At 46.7% G+C, this 19,694-nt stretch overlaps 2 protein-coding genes across 6 annotated transcripts; both read right to left on the bottom strand.

Moving 5' to 3' along the window:
- Window positions 1–3,485: 3,485 nt before the first annotated feature.
- Window positions 3,486–12,264, bottom strand: disp3 (dispatched RND transporter family member 3). The gene is made up of 21 exons (XM_085910054.1): window positions 12,029–12,264; window positions 9,477–10,260; window positions 9,197–9,416; window positions 8,992–9,128; window positions 8,675–8,809; window positions 8,405–8,565; window positions 8,175–8,314; window positions 7,119–7,210; window positions 6,889–7,053; window positions 6,617–6,778; window positions 6,412–6,552; window positions 6,193–6,329; window positions 5,948–6,117; window positions 5,738–5,871; window positions 5,497–5,681; window positions 5,300–5,426; window positions 5,065–5,210; window positions 4,840–4,999; window positions 4,654–4,767; window positions 4,405–4,577; window positions 3,486–4,253 (listed from the first exon to the last, which is right to left on the bottom strand). The coding sequence occupies exons 1-21, from the start codon at window positions 12,071–12,073 to the stop codon at window positions 3,900–3,902; spliced, it is 3,882 nt and encodes a 1,293-aa protein (XP_085766180.1). The 5' UTR covers window positions 12,074–12,264; the 3' UTR covers window positions 3,486–3,899.
- Window positions 12,265–13,126: 862 nt separating this feature from the next.
- Window positions 13,127–19,649, bottom strand: LOC147058543 (dynamin-1-like protein). 5 transcript variants are annotated; one of them, XM_085910166.1, is made up of 18 exons: window positions 19,474–19,649; window positions 18,945–19,056; window positions 18,653–18,794; window positions 18,413–18,451; window positions 18,136–18,182; window positions 17,986–18,057; window positions 17,795–17,881; window positions 17,571–17,733; window positions 17,372–17,492; window positions 16,969–17,307; window positions 16,743–16,863; window positions 16,510–16,665; window positions 16,272–16,361; window positions 16,112–16,210; window positions 15,933–16,049; window positions 15,558–15,667; window positions 15,331–15,490; window positions 13,127–15,242 (listed from the first exon to the last, which is right to left on the bottom strand). In XM_085910166.1, the coding sequence occupies exons 2-18, from the start codon at window positions 19,044–19,046 to the stop codon at window positions 15,186–15,188; spliced, it is 2,022 nt and encodes a 673-aa protein (XP_085766292.1). In that variant the 5' UTR covers window positions 19,047–19,056; window positions 19,474–19,649; the 3' UTR covers window positions 13,127–15,185. The 5 variants fall into 5 exon arrangements, 4 of the variants coding, with proteins under 4 accessions (XP_085766292.1, XP_085766290.1, XP_085766291.1 ...); XM_085910164.1 differs by having other exon boundaries at window positions 18,945–19,090; XM_085910165.1 differs by having other exon boundaries at window positions 18,945–19,196.
- Between the last annotated feature and the right edge of the window lie 45 nt (window positions 19,650–19,694).

Below are 19,694 nucleotides of genomic sequence, written 5' to 3' on the forward strand. Positions count from 1 at the left end.
CACTTCATTAGGGAAAAATCATGGTCAAAGTTTAAATGAGAGTGAAAAGTGCCACACCCAAACAACCCCCCACTTTCTGATTGGCTGGTTGATCTGTGACGTCACTCGGACACTTCATTAGGTACACCGCCATTTTTTGGTGTACCTAATCACAGGCCACTTCATTAGGGAAAAATCATGGTCAAAGTTTAAATGAAAGTGAAAAGTGCCACACCCAAACAACCCCCCACTTTCTGATTGGCTGTTTGATCTGTGACGTCACACGGACACAGGTGTACCTAATCATTTCATTAGGGAAAAAGTTTAAGTGAAAGTGAAAAGTGCCACACCCGCCCTCACCCCCACTTTCTGATTGGCTGGTTAATCTGTGACGTCACTCGGACACTCTATTAGGTACACCGCCATTTTCAGGTGTACCTAATCACAGGCCACTTCATTAGGGAAAAATCATGGTCAAAATTTAAATGAAAGTGAAAAGTGCCACACCCAAACAACCCCCCACTTTCTGATTGGCTGGTTGATCTGTGACGTCACTCGGACACTTCATTAGGTACACCGCCATTTTTTGGTGTACCTAATCACAGGCCACTTCATTAGGGAAAAATCATGGTCAAAGTTTAAATGAAAGTGAAAAGTGCCACACCCAAACAACCCCCCACTTTCTGATTGGCTGGTTGATCTGTGACGTCACACGGACACAGGTGTACCTAATCACTTCATTAGGGAACAAGTTTAAGTGAAAGTGAAAAGTGCCACACCCGCCCTCACCCCCACTTTCTGATTGGCTGGTTAATCTGTGACGTCACTCGGACACTCTATTAGGTACACCGCCATTTTCAGGTGTACCTAATCACAGGCCACTTCATTAGGGAAAAATCATGGTCACAATTTAAATTAAAGTGAAAAGTGCCACACCCAAACAACCCCCCACTTTCTGATTGGCTGGTTGATCTGTGACGTCACTCGGACACTTCATTAGGTACACCGCCATTTTTTGGTGTACCTAATCACAGGCCACTTCATTAGGGAAAAATCATGGTCAAAGTTTAAATGAAAGTGAAAAGTGCCACACCCAAACAACCCCCCACTTTCTGATTGGCTGGTTGATCTGTGACGTCACACGGACACAGGTGTACCTAATCAGTTCATTAGGGAAAAAGTTTAAGTGAAAGTGAAAAGTGCCACACCCGCCCTCACCCCCACTTTCTGATTGGCTGGTTAATCTGTGACGTCACTCGGACACTCTATTAGGTACACCGCCATTTTCAGGTGTACCTAATCACAGGCCACTTCATTAGGGAAAAATCATGGTCAAAATTTAAATGAAAGTGAAAAGTGCCACACCCAAACAACCCCCCACTTTCTGATTGGCTGGTTGATCTGTGACGTCACTCGGACACTTCATTAGGTACACCGCCATTTTTTGGTGTACCTAATCACAGGCCACTTCATTAGGGAAAAATCATGGTCAAAGTTTAAATGAAAGTGAAAAGTGCCACACCCAAACAACCCCCCACTTTCTGATTGGCTGTTTGATCTGTGACGTCACACGGACACAGGTGTACCTAATCACTTCATTAGGGAACAAGTTTAAGTGAAAGTGAAAAGTGCCACACCCGCCCTCACCCCCACTTTCTGATTGGCTGGTTAATCTGTGACGTCACTCGGACACTCTATTAGGTACACCGCCATTTTCAGGTGTACCTAATCACAGGCCACTTCATTAGGGAAAAATCATGGTCAAAATTTAAATGAAAGTGAAAAGTGCCACACCCAAACAACCCCCCACTTTCTGATTGGCTGGTTGATCTGTGACGTCACTCGGACACTTCATTAGGTACACCGCCATTTTTTGGTGTACCTAATCACAGGCCACTTCATTAGGGAAAAATCATGGTCAAAGTTTAAATGAAAGTGAAAAGTGCCACACCCAAACAACCCCCCACTTTCTGATTGGCTGTTTGATCTGTGACGTCACACGGACACAGGTGTACCTAATCACTTCATTAGGGAACAAGTTTAAGTGAAAGTGAAAAGTGCCACACCCGCCCTCACCCCCACTTTCTGATTGGCTGGTTAATTTGTGACGTCACTCGGACACTCTATTAGGTACACCGCCATTTTCAGGTGTACCTAATCACAGGCCACTTCATTAGGGAAAAATCATGGTCAAAATTTAAATGAAAGTGAAAAGTGCCACACCCAAACAACCCCCCACTTTCTGATTGGCTGGTTGATCTGTGACGTCACTCGGACACTTCATTAGGTACACCGCCATTTTTTGGTGTACCTAATCACAGGCCACTTCATTAGGGAAAAATCATGGTCAAAGTTTAAATGAAAGTGAAAAGTGCCACACCCAAACAACCCCCCACTTTCTGATTGGCTGGTTGATCTGTGACGTCACACGGACACAGGTGTACCTAATCACTTCATTAGGGAACAAGTTTAAGTGAAAGTGAAAAGTGCCACACCCGCCCTCACCCCCACTTTCTGATTGGCTGGTTAATTTGTGACGTCACTCGGACACTCTATTAGGTACACCGCCATTTTCAGGTGTACCTAATCACAGGCCACTTCATTAGGGAAAAATCATGGTCAAAATTTAAATGAAAGTGAAAAGTGCCACACCCAAACAACCCCCCACTTTCTGATTGGCTGGTTGATCTGTGACGTCACTCGGACACTTCATTAGGTACACCGCCATTTTTTGGTGTACCTAATCACAGGCCACTTCATTAGGGAAAAATCATGGTCAAAGTTTAAATGAAAGTGAAAAGTGCCACACCCAAACAACCCCCCACTTCCTGATTGGCTGTTTGATCTGTGACGTCACACGGACACTTTATTAGGTAGACGTTCACTGACTGATCCTTTGATTCACGGGAAGGAAGGCAAATCACCCATGTAAGAATCTTTAGAATATTTACTTCTCTTATATTTAGCCCACACAACACTCATTTAATGTTTGAAATCTTTATTTTGAACTTTTGGAAAGACAATTACCTGGAACAGTCAGAAAATTGTGAACATTGTGAACATCCAAGTGCGTGTGTGTGTGATCACCATGTGATATCACTGTATGTGATCTCTGTGAAATCACAGAGATCGCAGATATCACGGATATCACACACATGGTGATCTGTGTGTGTGTGTGTGTGTGTTCGTCTGTCTGTGGTCTTCTTATCATTGAAGTGTCTTCAAATCTTCCAAGGGAGGGATTATGTAGGGGACTCACAAACAGCTCATGGACTCATTTCTTCTCATTTCCGGCAAGCAGAATCAATCCAAAGAAGGCCATCAATTCTTCTTTGGTGACATTATTTTTCTTTTCCTTTATCTCTCTAGCTTTCCTCTCCATCCTTCCATGTTTGTGCACTTCACCTCTTGTATTATATTATCAGTGATAAAAAGCTCTTATGCATCTTTTGCGTCTGTCCGTCCGTCCATCCATCCATCCATCCATCCATCCATCCATCCATCCATCCATCCATCCATCCATCCATCCATCCATCCATCCATCCATCCATCCATCCATCCAACGTCATGTCAAAGGTCAAAATTCAATGTCAATTTTTTTTTTCTTTTTTTTTTTCAAACGAATGGGTTGTTCTTCTCGTAGAAAGTGGTTGGGAACAAAAACTGTGATATCAAAAAATGATTCATATTGTTCTACAAATGAGGTGTTTGTACTTAAATATGACATCTTTAACATTCACTGTGAGTGCAAACTCGTCTTCCTGTGAGGGGAAGTGGTTCTGTGACAGCGGTTCTCAAACATTTCACACCAAATATGACCTCAAACAAACAAACATCCACGTATCACCATCACACTAGACTTAACGTTATTAGAAGCCACTGTCGCGTTGACTTTGAGAAGAAACACTGATCATCTGTTCTTACACAGCGCTTCTCACCGTGGGCAACCCCGCACGGCCCCCCGCCCACCACACGGCTCCCCCCGCGCTCACCAGCGCCAGCACGGCCACGCCGGCCTTCAGCACGCCGCCTGGCGTCCTGCTGAATTGGACGGGGGCGGCGCTGGCCAGGGTGGCCACGGTCACGGTCAGCGTGAACAAAATGGACACGGTGGTGTTGATGGCCACGATCTGGCCGAACTTGGCGAAAGGCACGATGACACAGAAGAAGAGGGGGAGGGTGGAGATCACCGTGGTAACAGCGCTGGACACTATGGCAACGCCCACATGCTTGACTGCCTCCACGCAGCGTCTCTGCCTCCATGCTGCAGTCTCCTGCCAGCAAAAGGCTACATGAATGCCACATGCTGATTTGGAGCTCATTTGTAGCTTCCTTCAAAGACATCTCACAAACTTTTACGTGCCATGCCTAAGGAACGGCGATTTTTACCAGCTAGATGGATACGGAGGAACGATGGAAGCTTACGTTGCCGAGTCCTGCGGGAGAAGGTGCCGTCTCTCCGGCCAGCATGTATCCTTCCACCAGGTGTAGACAGTAATCCACTGAAGATCCCACCAGGATGGACAGCGAAATGGCCTCCACAGCTCCCAACTCCCAGCCCAACCAGTACATGACGGCGCCCACCACGGAGATCACTCCTGAAAGAAAAAAAAACATAGTTCAGGCCTAAACAACCCTGAGGAGCTTTCAATCTTGAAAGCTTAATGTCTGTACCCAAGATGGTTAGGAGGACTGGAAGCAGTAGAAGAAGATGAGCGGTAAAAACAGAGACGGCAGCCACGCAGATAACAAGGGACAGCAGCAGACTCCAGAGGGCGCTCTCAACACCTACAACACACTGGGGTAAGTTCCTTGTCGCGCACACACACACACACACACAGGTCACGGGTGGGTCCGTACTTATGATCTCCATAAAGATCTGCTTCCAGTGCTCACAGGTCTGGAAGCCTCGCCTCAAGGCCGAAGACTGCGGCAGAGCAGAGAGTTGCTCCTGGATGAAGGTCTCCCACCGGAGGAAGTCAGAGTAGGTCTGGAAAGACGACTTGCCCTTGTAGGTGGTCTGGAATGAAAACGGGCTCAATGGAAGGAACCCAAAATGCCAAAAACGCCAGGCGACTGACTCACGGACTCAAAGGCCATGGAGAGCCATCGGACCTTCCCGCCGTGCGTTCCCACCGCTCCGTGGGAGAGCTGACCCGGCAGCAGGTTGGGCTCCGGCAGAGCGTGACAGTCCGGATGCAGGAGAGGCAGAACGCTGGACAGCTTATTACCTCATTAGAAAAAAAAAAAAAAAAGTTTGGGCTTCGGCGTAACGACACTATTTCTAATTTAATTTGTAAAAGAAAAGGCAATGAATTACCTGAGGGCAGACATTGTGCTCCTCCGGGCTTCACGAGTTGTTTATTTGCACTAACAGCTTTACAAATCTTGCACAGGTATCCCATTTCTTGGAAAATATCAAAGTCCGGATCCAATATGACCTTGCCCTGTTGGATGAAAAACAACATTAGACTGAATTCTTTCCATTGACATGCGGTTAGGACGCGAGAGCCTCACCACGTCTCCGATAACGTGATTTCCCCCGCGCTGCGTTCGATTCACTCCCAAGATGCCGAAAACCACGAAGACCATGGCGCCCGTGTCGACCAGAGGACGCACGGCCGGTCGGCCGCAGGCGCCGCCTGTGCACGGGTTGAAGCCAAACATCTTGAATGCCTTCTCTGGCGCCGCAGTGGTGGAATCTTCAAAGAAAGAAATCATCACGTGAAGATCTCACAACACGCCGTCTCCTTCTCACCTCCGGGAAGAGGAGCGTAAAAGGTTCCCCGCGTGGGTCCGTCGGGCGCGCCGCCGCCGACGCCGCAGCCGGGCGGGCTCACACACACTCGAGTAGGATGAGGCCTCAGTTTGTGCTGAGCGAAATGCAGTTTCCTATCGATTCCAAAAATGATCCCGTGAAAATGGCACGTCATCCAAAACGACATTTTTATTTCGGTATTTTTGTGACCTGCTGTGCGGTTGCGCCGAGGTCGCCACGTAGAAGGAAAACTCGGGCATCCAGCTGTGGCGCCGGTCGCAGGATCCGAACGTAATCATCCAGCTCGGGTACGGGTAGTAGTCGTGAGATACGCACGCTGTCATCCTTCGAGTGTAATTCCGCCACGGACCACTAAAGGCCTGCGTACAAGACACGATGGCTCCCGAAACCGACCGACGACACGCCCGTCATCCCCCCCCGCTGAGTGCGCTGACCTGAAACGAAGACACCTGCTCGCGCTCCGTGCCGCAAAGCGTCCACGGGGAAGGCGTGGTGGCGTTGAGGGAGAAGCGGTAAACTCTGGTTGAGCTTCTCAGCTCCAATTTGGATATAAACACTGTGAGTAGTAAGCCTAGACAAATAAAAAAAAAAAAAAGCGCTATGTCATCATCTATTCTTTTTGCTCCTCACTCCAAATTGTAATTTCTCTTTACCGGTTCGGTTGAGGCTTGCGTTTTCGAGAGGCGGCGTCGAGGTGCTCGTCGCTGGGCCGCGGGCTCGCTGATGCGTCGATGTTCTGAACGTTGACGAGGAGCTGCGATTGTATAAAGTGTGCGGCTTCTCCATGAACACACCTAAAAAAAAAAAAAAGTTTTTTAAGGGGAGATTCGATGTAGCTATCACCTGCTGCAGCCTCACCTGAGCACATGGGGCAGGAGATACCTTGACTGCTCAGGTTGCTCCTGAGAGCCAGAAGAGTCTGAAGGTTGGTGTCCTGGCGGAAGAGCAAGGGGGCGTGGGAGGCTGGCTTCAGGAGGCAGCAACAGCACGCCGATGCAAGAAAAAGCACCAGAAAGACGCCTGGGGGGGGCAAACAAAAGATTTGCTGGACACAGATATATTTGTATTTCTTCATCAGGATTTTCCCGCCATTTAACCTTTTTTGCCAATTCCCAGCCCACTTGACTTACCTAGAATGCTTTTCCTCCTGTCCACAGTGGGCTGGACCACCCAATACGTGAGAGCCCACTGAAGTTTTGCGCTGACCACACCTTGGTGTTGCTGCCCCGCAGGGTTCAGTGGCGTCTCCGACGACAGGAAAAGAACGCCCGCGTCGCCATCGGCCTCGAGGGGATCTGGACCGAGACGCAGAGCACAAGGGGAATTGCGGACGAATGGCCGTTCCGGATGATATTCTCACCTGGTTCCATCTCCACCGACATCAGAGCCACGTCGTCATCGTCGTCCGACAAAAGGCCGTGGATAGAAGACGGGCCCCCAAACGATTTGCAGCTTGTAAAAGCAGAGGCGATATTTAGGGAGATTTATTTTTCTTTTCGAATGCTAACACGTAATTATGAACAGCAAAGTCCCTTAAACAAAATTTGCATCAATGTAAATAGAAAGCTTGAAAATAAGGCATATATCAGGCCCGCCATTTGGCCCGCCATCTATTCTGTCTGGCCTGCGGGATGACGTTAATATGATGGATTAAAAAAAAAAAATGATGGGGTTGTTGTATGCCATATAAATTTTTGGGGGCCCGCGTCCGAAAGTAATTGCCGACCCCTGAACTAGGCTTTCAAACTAGGGTTAGGGTTTCCGACGAGGGTTTTGAACCGAGGTTAGGGTTTCAAACTAGGTTTTAAAACTAGGGTTAGGGTTTCCAATGAGGATTTCAAACTACTTTTAGGGTTTCTAAAATTAGGGTTTCTGACTAGGCTTTCAAACTAGGGTTAGGGTTTCCCACTAGGGTTTCCAGCGAGTTTTGGGATCGCTAATTAGGGTTCCAAACTAGGGTTAGGGTTTCCGACGAGGGTTTTAAACCGAGGTTAGGGTTTCAAACTAGGTTTTAAAACTAGGGTTCGGTTTTCCAACGAGGGTTTCAAACTACTTTTAGGGTTTCTAAGATTGGGGTTTCTAACTAGGCCAGTGGTCGGCAAATAGGGGCCCACGGACCAATTATGGCCAGCCATCTATTCTGTCTGGCCCGCGACATGACGTTAATATGATATATTAAAAAAAAAAAGGGTTAGGGCAATGGTCCGCGATGCCGACCCCCGGCATATATTCTTTATCCTCTTCGAAAAAATATTTTTGCAGCTTCATTGCGCTTGTCTTGTTTCCTGTGCGGTATGTCTCTATGTTCTGTGCTGCCTCCTGGCGGCCAAGGTGCACACCCGCCACACGAATCACAATACCCAAGCTTTTTGATGATTAAAAAGACACATTTTTTGCACCGACAAAATTCTCTCACCAGTGAAAGCCATCGTGCTCGTGGGCTTCCACACGCCGCGACCAGATACACAAGGCGGCCGGCATCAGCACGCAAACCCAAAGCCAGCAGCAGCTGACGATGAGAGCCATGAACAGGCCGAAGTCATGCACAGCTGGGATCTGCGGTGAAAAGCGGAAAATGACTCCCGAGCCGGGCGCTTTTGATTCAGGCGTGACGGAAAATTGGACGGGCTATTGCGCTATGATTACCTTGGAGAAGGCGTTGGCAGCGTAGGCGGCCGCCGTGGTAAAAGAGGTGAGGAAAGTGGCTCGCCCGGCTGTCTTGATGGTGTAGACCATACGCTGGCGCGGATGACCCAGATGGGCCGCCTGTCGGAAGGTGTTGATGAACACAAACACGTCATCCACCCCTGAGCAAATAAAGCAAGCATAGAAAATGATAGATGGAAAATTATAATCATATATCAAATGATATCATTTTCCCCAGAGCCATCCCCCATTTGTGTTTACTTCCCGTACCGATTCCGATGATGACAAAGGCGGCCACTCCGTTGAGAATGCCCAGGTACCTCACGCCGAACACCACGTGGTACAAGAAAAGAGCCATCAGGCAACTCAGACCGATGCTGGCCAAGCCGAAGAAAGTCAGAAAGGCTACGCGGGGGGAGAGAGAGAACCATATCGGTCGTTGTCAATTGATCTCACTCGAGGGGTTGGGAAAATAAATGAGCTCATCTGTGTTTGCGGCTCTGTTATTGTACAGCCGGGACACACTTGGATGCTCCTCCACAGAAAATCAATGAGTGGCCCAGCCGGACCAAAAAAGTGAAAGATACCTGAGAAAGAGGTCAAGATGTAGACCAGCACGGTTATGCAAGCTCCACTGATGACCGCCAGCATCATATCGTTCCTGAAGGTGTGCCTGACTTCATGGTCGAACAGCTCCGTCCCCCCGTAGAGAACCTTCACCTGGCTGAAGACAGCGTGAGAGGAACGACAGCCCGGCGTGAACATCACCCAGACGAGGAGACGGCTTCTGACCTGGTGGACTGCTTGGCCAGGATTTGCGCGTACTGCACCGCAAAGTTTTTAAAGCGACTCCTCTGCTCGTCGGCTCGGTCCTGCACGGAGTAGTAAGACGGGAGAGGGGCGCCGAAGTGGATTTCGCTTCGCAGGAGGGAGGAGGAGAGATTCTCGGGGGAGAGGCTTTCATCCACGTACCAGTAGAACTGAGGGTGGGTGATGGCCAGACTCAACGAACCTGCGGGGGAAAAAAATCAGGTGGACTCGGCGCTAACGCTCAATCTGGTAGTGCGCTCACCTTGAATGTCGGCCAGATCCGGACCCATTCCGTCGTAGTAGATCTTTCCTCCTCGCTCGCTGGGGTAGAGGTAAGACAGGAGCGAACTGGGCGGAGAGCAGTACGACGGCCCCAGAGGGAGGTCCCTCAAGGCCTCCATGGGCTTCCAGCAGAACTGAGGGAAGCGTGGGTGCTGCATGAGGAGACGCTCCACCTCGTGGATGGTGCGCAGGCGCTCGGGGGTGAAGATGTTGCGTTCGCCGTCACCCTGAGCCACAAACACCAACTCGATTCTCCACAGCGCCTGACTCTGGAGGTAGTAGTCGGGAGCCAAGCGTCGTCTCCGACCAGACGACCCTCCATCGGAGGCTTTGCGCAGCGTCCCGTTGTTGCCCAGCTTCTCCATCAGCAGCTCCCGCAGGGCCTCGGCCTCGCCGCCATCCGAGTCCCTCCTCCGTCTGTTCCAGGAGCCGAGCTGGGTCTTCACCGCCGTGGCGAGGGCGTCGAATCGCTCGGCGGAGAAGTGACTGTGAACCTCGAAGGCACTGTAGGAGAGGTCGATGTCCAGAGGCGGGCAGTAGAGGAGCATGAAGGCAAACAAGGTGCAAGGAAGTAGAGCAAAGCCCCCGAGGACCACCCCGCTGGCCCAGGGCCGCGTGTAGATCCAGGCCACGGCCCTCCAGGGCCCCCGTATCACCCCGTGCCTCAAATCTCCACCTGCTGCCACCTCCACCTGCTCTTCCTCCTCTCCTCCCCGGGTTGCGTGAAACAATAGCTCCTCATCGTCCTCGTCCATTCTTGATATCTGGCAGGGACAAATGAACAGAAGATCAAATACAAAAAGTCAAGGATATTGTGAAATAACACAGATGAGTGTTGTTGACAAACCTAGCAAATTTGAATAAAAATACATTATTTATATTATGAATATGAGGCTTCAAAAATGAAAAATCAAGTTGTTGTCTCTGCTCTCAAATGCGGTGTACTGGGCCCATTCATGATTGAAAATGTTGCCGTTGAGTTCCTCGCTTAGACGAGAGCAAAGTTGTGCGTGTGTGTCTCTCTTTGTGTCGTGCCGAATCCTGCTTTAGCATGCTAATCACGCGGCATGATTGAATTGTCGCCCTCACCGATGCCTGGTCCAAAACATTATCACCTGCACGGAGAGTGAGCAGAGCAGCGTGCTGGCAAATTCAATCATCTCACTTGTCTCGTTATTGACAAAAGTGAGCGGATTGATGGCTGCCATCTTTGTGTTGCCCCATTTGAACATGAGCCAGTTTTTTTCCATTCTCAGTGGTAACAAGACCACTGAGCACTTATTGATTTATTTCTCTACTCATGTGAAAGAAGTATTTATAACGAGATTGGGAGTCTTAATTGAACACTGGATTCGTTAAGGGCTTTTTGTGCCCAATTCTCAAAACTTTTATGATGAACACTTAGGCCTACTACCCTACTGTCCGAAGTTAAAAATAACATGCCTCAATACCGATGCGCTTGGTATTTTTCGTTCTCATTTTCCCAAATGTTCCATTTATGGAACTACGCTATTAGGCTGATGCTATCTGTGCGCATTTGGGATCAGCCTATGTGTGATTTAACGGCGCATAATGATGGGCCAAGAGTGAAGATTTGGAAGATAAAAATAAAGAAAGCATCATTGGGCCATCTGCGCAAAGAAATCATTCCGTCGTCTGTTGTTCTTCTCCTCACATCCAGCAGCCTCTAAAGTGATAAGAAATTAGAAAGCCAGACAGTTTCATGTGACGCTGTGACCGAGAGGCAAAGCAATATGGCCGCTTGCGTCTGCCAGGGGGGGGGGAAAAAAAAATCATTGTGGCTCTGATGTTTATTTAAGTAATCATCATGCCTCCCATTCATATTAGATTAGGTCTTCATCCATTTTCTATAGCGCTTCTTCTCATATGCTGGAGGCTTATCCAGCAGCGGTACAACCTGGAATGTTAACAAATACATGAAAAAAGAACATTTCAATGCTTCGTATGTCTCAATTTGGTCAATTTATAATTCTTACCGTAATGATTGCTACTGCCATTATGAAGAAAAATAGAACATTTAATCAAACCACAAATATGCTGCTATCTTAAAGCGAAACATTGTGGACAGGTTGGTTTTCAATGAGTTTGCCAGACCACCAAAAGCATATTTCTAGATATGACATCAGCAATCCAAAGGTTGAGCTGCACTGTATTTGTTTACAAAATCGCCAGCAAGTGAAGAGCATTTCTCGTTGTATTTGTTAAAATACAAAATCTTTGCTGGGGACGTCTTAATAGCATTTCCATTTATTCCAATGGGGAATGATGCTCCACTGTACGTAAAAATGAATAAATACATTTTAACAAACCAATTAGAGGAAAAAAACTGTAAACGCCGGGAGCCTTTGACAACGCTGGTGACCTTTACCTGCCTTCACTCGCGCCTGTTTTGCACTCTTTTACACATCAATTTTGTGCCCACTCTGGACAAGTCATTCTCATCTAACAAGCTATGTGTTAGATGATCTAGAAATCTGATGTCACAAAAAGCTTCACTCAAGCCGGACTTACATGAGGTTGATGAGAGGAGGGTCTCTGGGTCTCATGGGGGTTCATTCAGGCCTTCTGGGTCCACATGCAATGTACGCTTTGCGGTATCATCATCCTCCCCCTCCTGCTGCTCCTGAAAGGTGCCGCTTATTGTCATAAATCATCAAGCATACACACCAAAACTCCTTCAATGCAAATATTTGCCTTCCCCTTTGTTTTGCTTTTTGCACTGGCGTCTCTCACTGCTCTCTTCTGCTCGCCGCTGGTCGTCCAGGCGACAGAGTCAGTGAGACATTTCTTCTCTCCTCTCGCTCTCTCTCTCTTTCTCGTAGCTTTGTTCTGAGTGGAAGGCAGGCAAGGAACATACCAATGCAGTTATTTGTGATTACATTGGCAAGTGCACACAAGAGGATGATGACAGAGGAAAAAAAAAAAAAAGATTTTACATGGTTTCACATTCAGATTCAGCTGATTACACGATGTGTTGTTTGACGGGGGATGCTAAAGGGATACCTCCCCGGTATCTTGGCCGAGATGGTATCATCCGGTCCGTTCACGGTTGATGGGGGCGTGCTATAAAAACAAGGGTGATCAGAATGATTGGCTACAGTGGGATACAAAGTGCAAGCAATTTGGCATCATCATGTAGAATACGAGTTTATTAGCGAGAGCTTCATTTCACGGTGGGTGCTTTTTGTGTGTGTGTGTGTGTGTGTGTGTTATACTTCCTAGTGGGCCCGCTTTTCCCCGCAGCGCCTCTCATCTAACATTAATGACACCACACAAGCAAACTATCCATCAGCTCACTTCTCAGCCTTTACTCCTGCGGATCATTTTGACATCAAGTAGTGTTATTTATCATCTAAAATCGGCGATTCTCAAACGTTTAACACCAAGCGCCACATGGTAATGAAAAAAATCAAATCAAAATACAGTAGCGTAGTAGGCCAAAGTCTTCCAGATATAAAGTAGTTGAGCTAAAATGGATTATGTGGTATTTAAATTGGAGATACCAAGAAAAATGCAATCATTTAAATTGTTTGAATTTTTATGACAAAATACTGTCAAAATCTTTAAAGGTAGAAAATAAATGATCAATAAATGCCCGACTCCATACATTGTCCTTCATTGAAGTTTAATGGACTCCAAGAGTAAAACATTTATGACAAATATTGGCAGGCAAGAACTCAGGCAATGCACGCATTGTAAATAATTGACACTTAAATAATAGAAAATTTGCACTCGTTCGTGGCGGCGAAACGTACGTCCTCGATTTGATCGACCATGATGCCCTCGGATGGTGCCGTTAAAGCTATTTCTTCTATAACAATAACATGTCTCATTGGAGATGGGCAAAGACATTTTCGGGGCCACAGAGAAAGGAAAAGGACAAAAATCGCTGAAATTACAAGGAAGAGGTCATCATTTTCATGGGAATTTTTTTTTGGTTTTTTTAAATATCGTACGCCGCAAAAATGGTAAAAAAATGAATCATTCAAAATCAATCAAAATCATTTTTTTTTTACGAGTTATTAGATCATTATTACTTTAATCATGATATGTATGACATTTTCAAGTTATTTTTGTTAACATGAGCCTTTTTATGATCAGTCTTTCATCCTGGAACATGACAACCTTTTCCTCATAATGATGCTTTTTTGGGAATTTGCTATGCAAAGCGACATATGACAACGCATTCAGGCAAAGAATGGTCCTTATCACCAGTTTGGGTTGACAAAACAAACAACATTTACATATAGCGTAGTAGTCAATGAAACATGTCGGGTTACATTCTCGATTTCTTTTTTTTTTTCCTTTTTTTTATTTCATAGGGACACGGCAGGCATATGTGGAAATAAGATTGCGTGCTGAGTGTTTCCAACAAGCACAATTAGACTCCTCAGTTGTACGAGCCTCTCTTCAGTTTAGAATTTTTTTTTATTTTTATCTTTGAGTGAAATTATTTCGACATGTATCTGATCCCTGGGAGGCATCATAGGTCATCAACAGGGTTCTCTACCAGAACTGTAACAAGGAAGGTGAGCTTTATATTTCAGCTGCCTCATGACACTCAAACTGAACATCGTAATTAATCAGTAGCATGCTTGCCTAAAGTTTGAGCATCAAGTACTTATAAGCTTTTTTTTTTTTTGGTGATATTTTTAAATCCGACACAAAAACAGATCCCTATCAATAAAACCTAACATCTTGAAGCTCAGTTTAAAAAGAAATTGCACCTGTTATTACAGTAGTACCATATATTTGTGCAAAAACAGGTTCTTCACCTGAAAAAAAAAATGGATAGGTTGAGAATAACAAATGAGAGGCCTTAAACTCAGCCGCCTTTAACACTGTGGATGGGAGTCCGCACAAATTCGATTACGTTCTTCTCCTGTCAAATGACTTGATCTAAGACAAACTTAGTGCTTTGACATCACCATCGCAAACATTTTAGAAAATCAATGGTCTTCTTATGGTCAGCAAGTGGATTTAAATCGGAGTGCAACCCACAATTGCTGACTCAGCACCTGCTTAACAAATGTTGGCCATTTCTGGACATACAAATAAAACTTTGCACATGTAATGTATGACACACTTGGCATGGACAAAATGACATAAAGGGAGTCTGAGATTTTGTTCACATTGACAGTGAAGTGTCGGAACCTGAGTGAGGAGCCCTGGAGGTTTTGCTTGAGGGCAACAATGGATGGAAATGTGTTAAATGTTCATTGGTCCAGGAGAAATCACGCACACACACACACAACCACACATACATACAGTGGATATAAAAAATCTACACACCCCTGTTCAAAAGCCAGGTGATTGCGTTTTTTTTTTTCTTTTGAAAATAAGACAAAGATAAATCATTATTAAAACATTTTTTTCCACTAATGTGACATACAAGGCTGGCTGGATCTAAAGCTCATGTGTGCCAACTGCCATTTAGTAACTTGATGTGATTGGTTACTAATGTGCAAAGTCACATTTCCAGGTCTGAGAGGATGTGCACACTTTTGCAACCTCCACTCCCAAAAATATATTCCATTTGAAATGATTTATCTTAGTCTTATTTTGTGAAGAGAAAAAGTGAGTTTTGAACAGAAGCGTGTTTGCCTTCCTCTTACTGTACATCATTATTCTTGTTGTGGAGAAAGTGACGAGCGTGTGCTTCCTTTCGCTACCACAGGTGTGTCTCTCGGATCTCAGAGATGATGTGATTGGCCTTCTTAAGCGCCTGAGAGAGAACGACAAGAGGTTCAATGAAACCCTTTCAGAAAAACACAAACAAGATAAATAAAGAAAAGAAAAGAGGTTGGGTTTACCTCCAGCATTTGCGCAACCTCGGTCCTCTGCTGGGCTGTGTCCTGCGACTCAATGAGCAGGTCCTGGAGTAGCGTCTGTTTATAGAGCTGACCCACCAGCTCGCTCTGCAGATGCTCCTTGACATAGTTCACCAGGAAGTGCATGACGGTCTTGGGAACGCTACGCATCACACACACACTAAAAGTTACGACGACTTGCAAAACATGCCAGAGTAGGTTGGCCCGACCTGTCTTGAATGGTCTTGCGGACGATGAGGAAGTAAGACTTGATGAGTCGCTGGATGACCTCACAGTCCTTCTGCTCCTTTGAACTCAATTTGCGAGGCACGGGCACCGTCTTGAGGAAAAGACAAAGTCAAAAACATACCATGATATTTGCTCGATTTTTTTTTTTTTTTTTGCTGCTCAGAAATGTGACTCCAAATTCAACTACAGCCACTTGTCCACTAGATGGCGGCAGACATCCTTAAATTTTGAACATACATCTATTTTTTTAATATTACATCTCTAAAATGGAAACGAATCGGCCTGTTGCAGGTGCAAAGTGGTCTAATTCCCCTACTTTGGGGTAACTGCTGTGCAAAATGTTTGCCATCACTCACTGTGTCAAGAAGGTTAATGGGCTGCCCTTTACTGGGGCTCCCAAAACCCGCAGTCAGAGCTTTGTCCTCTGCCACCTTGTCATTCTTCCAGCGCTTGGTTGCATCCAGGCCGTCTGCCTAATGGCCACAGGAAGTCAGGCGGAACATTTTTACCACATTGCGACGATGCCATCAACTACCTGCTGACTGTTGACGGACGCCGAGACCTGCGCCGCATCCGTGAAGTCCGGATGTTTTGTGTTGATGTAGGCCAGCTCTATTGCTACTAAATTATGCACCTGGAAAAAGAGCACAAGTCATTCGTGTGAATTTTTAATACAACTAAAAGGAGGGGGCTACCATTTCATTGGCAATTGGGAGGCGCTTCCTCAGTAATCCCGTCACCACTTCCACAATGGAATCATGCAGTTTGGGGAATCTCAGAAGCTCCTGGCAAACATCAAAAACAAACTCAATTACAGGAGAGCAAATCACATGCCATCACTTTCTGCTCTTGCCGTTTTAAGCAAGAAAATGGTTCTTTGTTCCATACTGCTATTACATCAATGGGGGGAAAAAAAAAGCCTCCTTTTCATACCTGCGTGCTGAAAGACGAGCAGTGCTGGATGATCCTCTGCAGCTCTTCGTGGACCAGCTCCACACAACGCAAACTGGGCTCCTCCAGGCGCTTGATCTGACGCTTTACCAGTAACTCAAAAGACACCTCCGGGACAAAAAGTGCCGGGCGCGGACCCTGAAGGGCAAATAAACACCGTATCACCAAGCCCTTCGTTTACGGCGAGCGGCGTAGAAAGGTTAGAGGGAACGTACGGTAGCATTGCGGATGGCGGTGAGGATGTCGAATTCTGTCAGTCCTCCCAGAGGGTCGATGGACTGCAGAGTGCGACCGAAGGTTTCGTGGAAGATATAACAGATGCGAGCGCCGCCGCAGCTGCAAGGGAGGCACATTCCGCTTAAAAAGGGGAAGTCAAGTCTCGACTCGATTTTCCGTCGCCGGCATTCGTATCGGATCACGCAAAGAGAAGATTTTGCTCACAGCTCCGAGGTTTGGATATAGCGCGCCGTTCCCTCGATGGTGTTGCAGTAATCGCTGGCAAACTTGGTGACAATCTGCAGCAGAGTGGCGCTGTGGTCCTCCACCGGCTGGCCGTAGCTATTGAGACGCGACTGGTACTGGGTGCTGAGAACCGTCACGCGGGTCTTGAGGTCCGGCAGGCAGTCTCGGATGTGGTGCATGAGAAGCCTGCTGAGCGTTTTAGCCAGGTAGCGAGAGCCGGCGCGGGACGCCAGCGAGGGGTAGTGACGCTGCAGGAAGACCTGCTCGTCCTTCACGCTGTCCCCCAGGCTCTTCTGAGTGTTGATGTCGTGCTGGCTCCTAACAGAAATCTGGAATTAACGGCCCATCGTCTGGGACAACCGGGCTCGTCGTCAGCGCCAACCTGTTAACCACCCCGATGATCCCGAGCCTGACCGGAATGACTCGACCGAGAAGTACCTCCAGAGCGTCTGTCCCCGCGTCCATCAAATCCAGCTTGCTGACCACGAGAAGAGTCCGTCGACCTGATGGACAAAAGAACGGTTGAGTCTCATCACCAAAAGTGGCTCGTGTCCAATTAGAAGCAAAGAATGCAATATCACCATCCGGATCGACCTCACGGGCCAATTTGAGAGCCTCCGAGGTAGCCAGGTCGGAGTTGGCGGGGGACACGGACAGGATGAGGGAGTGGGGATTGGAGATGAAGGACAAGATCATCTCCTGCACTTGGGCTTCGATATCCTCGGGCTGATCCCCAACTGGAACCTGAGGCCACGGTCAGGAGTTAATCAAATTTGGACGTCCACGCCCAAACGCGTGATTTTACCTTAGTGATGCCGGGCAAGTCAACGAGGGTCAGATTGAGGACTTTGGGGGAGAAAATCTTCAAATGGATGGGTTCGGGAGTGATTCCCTGTTGGACACGGAAGAAAGCATAAAAAAAAAAACAGTCACGAGCCATTAGTGAGTGAACAGCTTCAATCAAAAAAAAAAATTATGACGGAGCTTCCTCCTTACCTTGTTGTTGCCCGAAGAACGTTCAGTCTCCGACTCGATTTCCTGACGAATTTCCTCAAAATCTGTAAAAACCTTTTTAAACATACAAATAGTAACATAAGGGAAAAGCTCAAAAAAAGATAAAGAACATTTGGTGCACAGCACACCAACCTGATTCTTGCAGTGCAGGAAGGTTCCCCATTCTTCAGCTTTGACAGCTAAGCAAACAAATCGAGACAAAACAAGCAGTCACATTTCTTTTCAAAGGGTTTCAGATATGTACATTACGGTGCACTTCCATCACCACAATAGCAAACATTATTTTAAAACTGATAAATAAATAAATAAATAAATAAATAAATAAATAAATAAATAAATAGAGAGGCATGTGTCCAATGTACCAAATGCTAACAAGGAAGAAAACATGCACAGAGGAATTTGACGAGACCTGGGTAGTTGTTTTGTGTAGTTTGTTTAACCCCATTTCCTGGAAAGTATTATGGAAAAAAGAAAGTGTTAGTACACAAGAATGAAAGCGTTAAAAGAAAGATCTAACGGTGAGCAACTATGACATCAGCTAAAAATGACTCCAAGCAGCAGCTAAATATAAAAAATGATTGAACATTTGTCAAGTGTATTTCTGACCTTGCTCTTAATTCATTTGCTTTATGGTTACAACGTTACACACCATTGTCACTCTTCAGTCGTTCCTCCAGAGGTGCGACGTTGACAAGCTGCAGCACCAGCGGTCGTCTGGTGACGATTCCCGAGCCTCGGGGCAAGAAATCACGTCCGACCAGACTCTCCAGCACTGAGCTCTTCCCGCTGCTCTGTTAGGAAACACACAAATATTCTACACTGACACTTGCACCACTCATTGAAACCTGATTTCATTTTTTGCAGAGCTGCATGAAAAAATTCAGCTTTCATACTGCCTAATGGGACAAGTAAGTGTGCATGAAAAGGGGTTAGGGTCTCACCTGAGATCCGACCACGACGATTTGAGGCAGATGAATGATCTCTGCGCCTACTGTGAGGAAAACCTCTTGCAAACGGTTGATGGTGGGAATCAAAGTCTCCATCGTGCTTCCACTAGCAGAGTGGATTCACTGAGTTGGAAGTCAAGCTGGAGTCACAAACCATTAAAAGGCGCACGAGTGCAGAATAAGTATTGGGAGGAAATTGATGGGACCAAAAGGGAGGAGTGGTGCTGATGAGAATGCTCAGCAGCCCTGCAGCACACACACACACACACGCCTGACCAAACGCGCGGATATTTAACACCGCTACATGTTTATATTTTCTACGACAGTGTTGATGGACTGTAACAAATACTCACACCGACCCAATACCAATATGACATCGCAATTTGACGATGAACGGCATTAGAATAAGGCCGACAGGACATCGTCTATTAGCATCGGCTAATGTTAGCCAGCTAGGACTGGATGCAGGAAGTAGGTTGTGCTCGCATTGCGGTAAGCAACCGTAATAAAATGAGTCTCTCACCTAGCGGTGTCAATCTCCGTCTCACCCGACGTGTTTATCCGTCATAGTTTGTAGAAATAACACACAGAGGGTCAATATATTCGTTTTATGGTCCAAATGGTCATTCAAGCGGTGATCGGGTTGACATCCTATGGGCGGCTCCCACTGTCAATCTGATTGGTCGATAAATACGGGTCAAGCGTAGACGTCGGCTGATTGGTTAGTGGGCTACCGAAGCCCCG

The sequence above is a fragment of the Syngnathus leptorhynchus genome, chromosome 4 (genome assembly GCF_054491065.1).
Source record: "Syngnathus leptorhynchus isolate UIUO chromosome 4, UIUO_Slep, whole genome shotgun sequence".
Lineage (NCBI taxonomy): Eukaryota > Metazoa > Chordata > Actinopteri > Syngnathiformes > Syngnathidae > Syngnathus > Syngnathus leptorhynchus.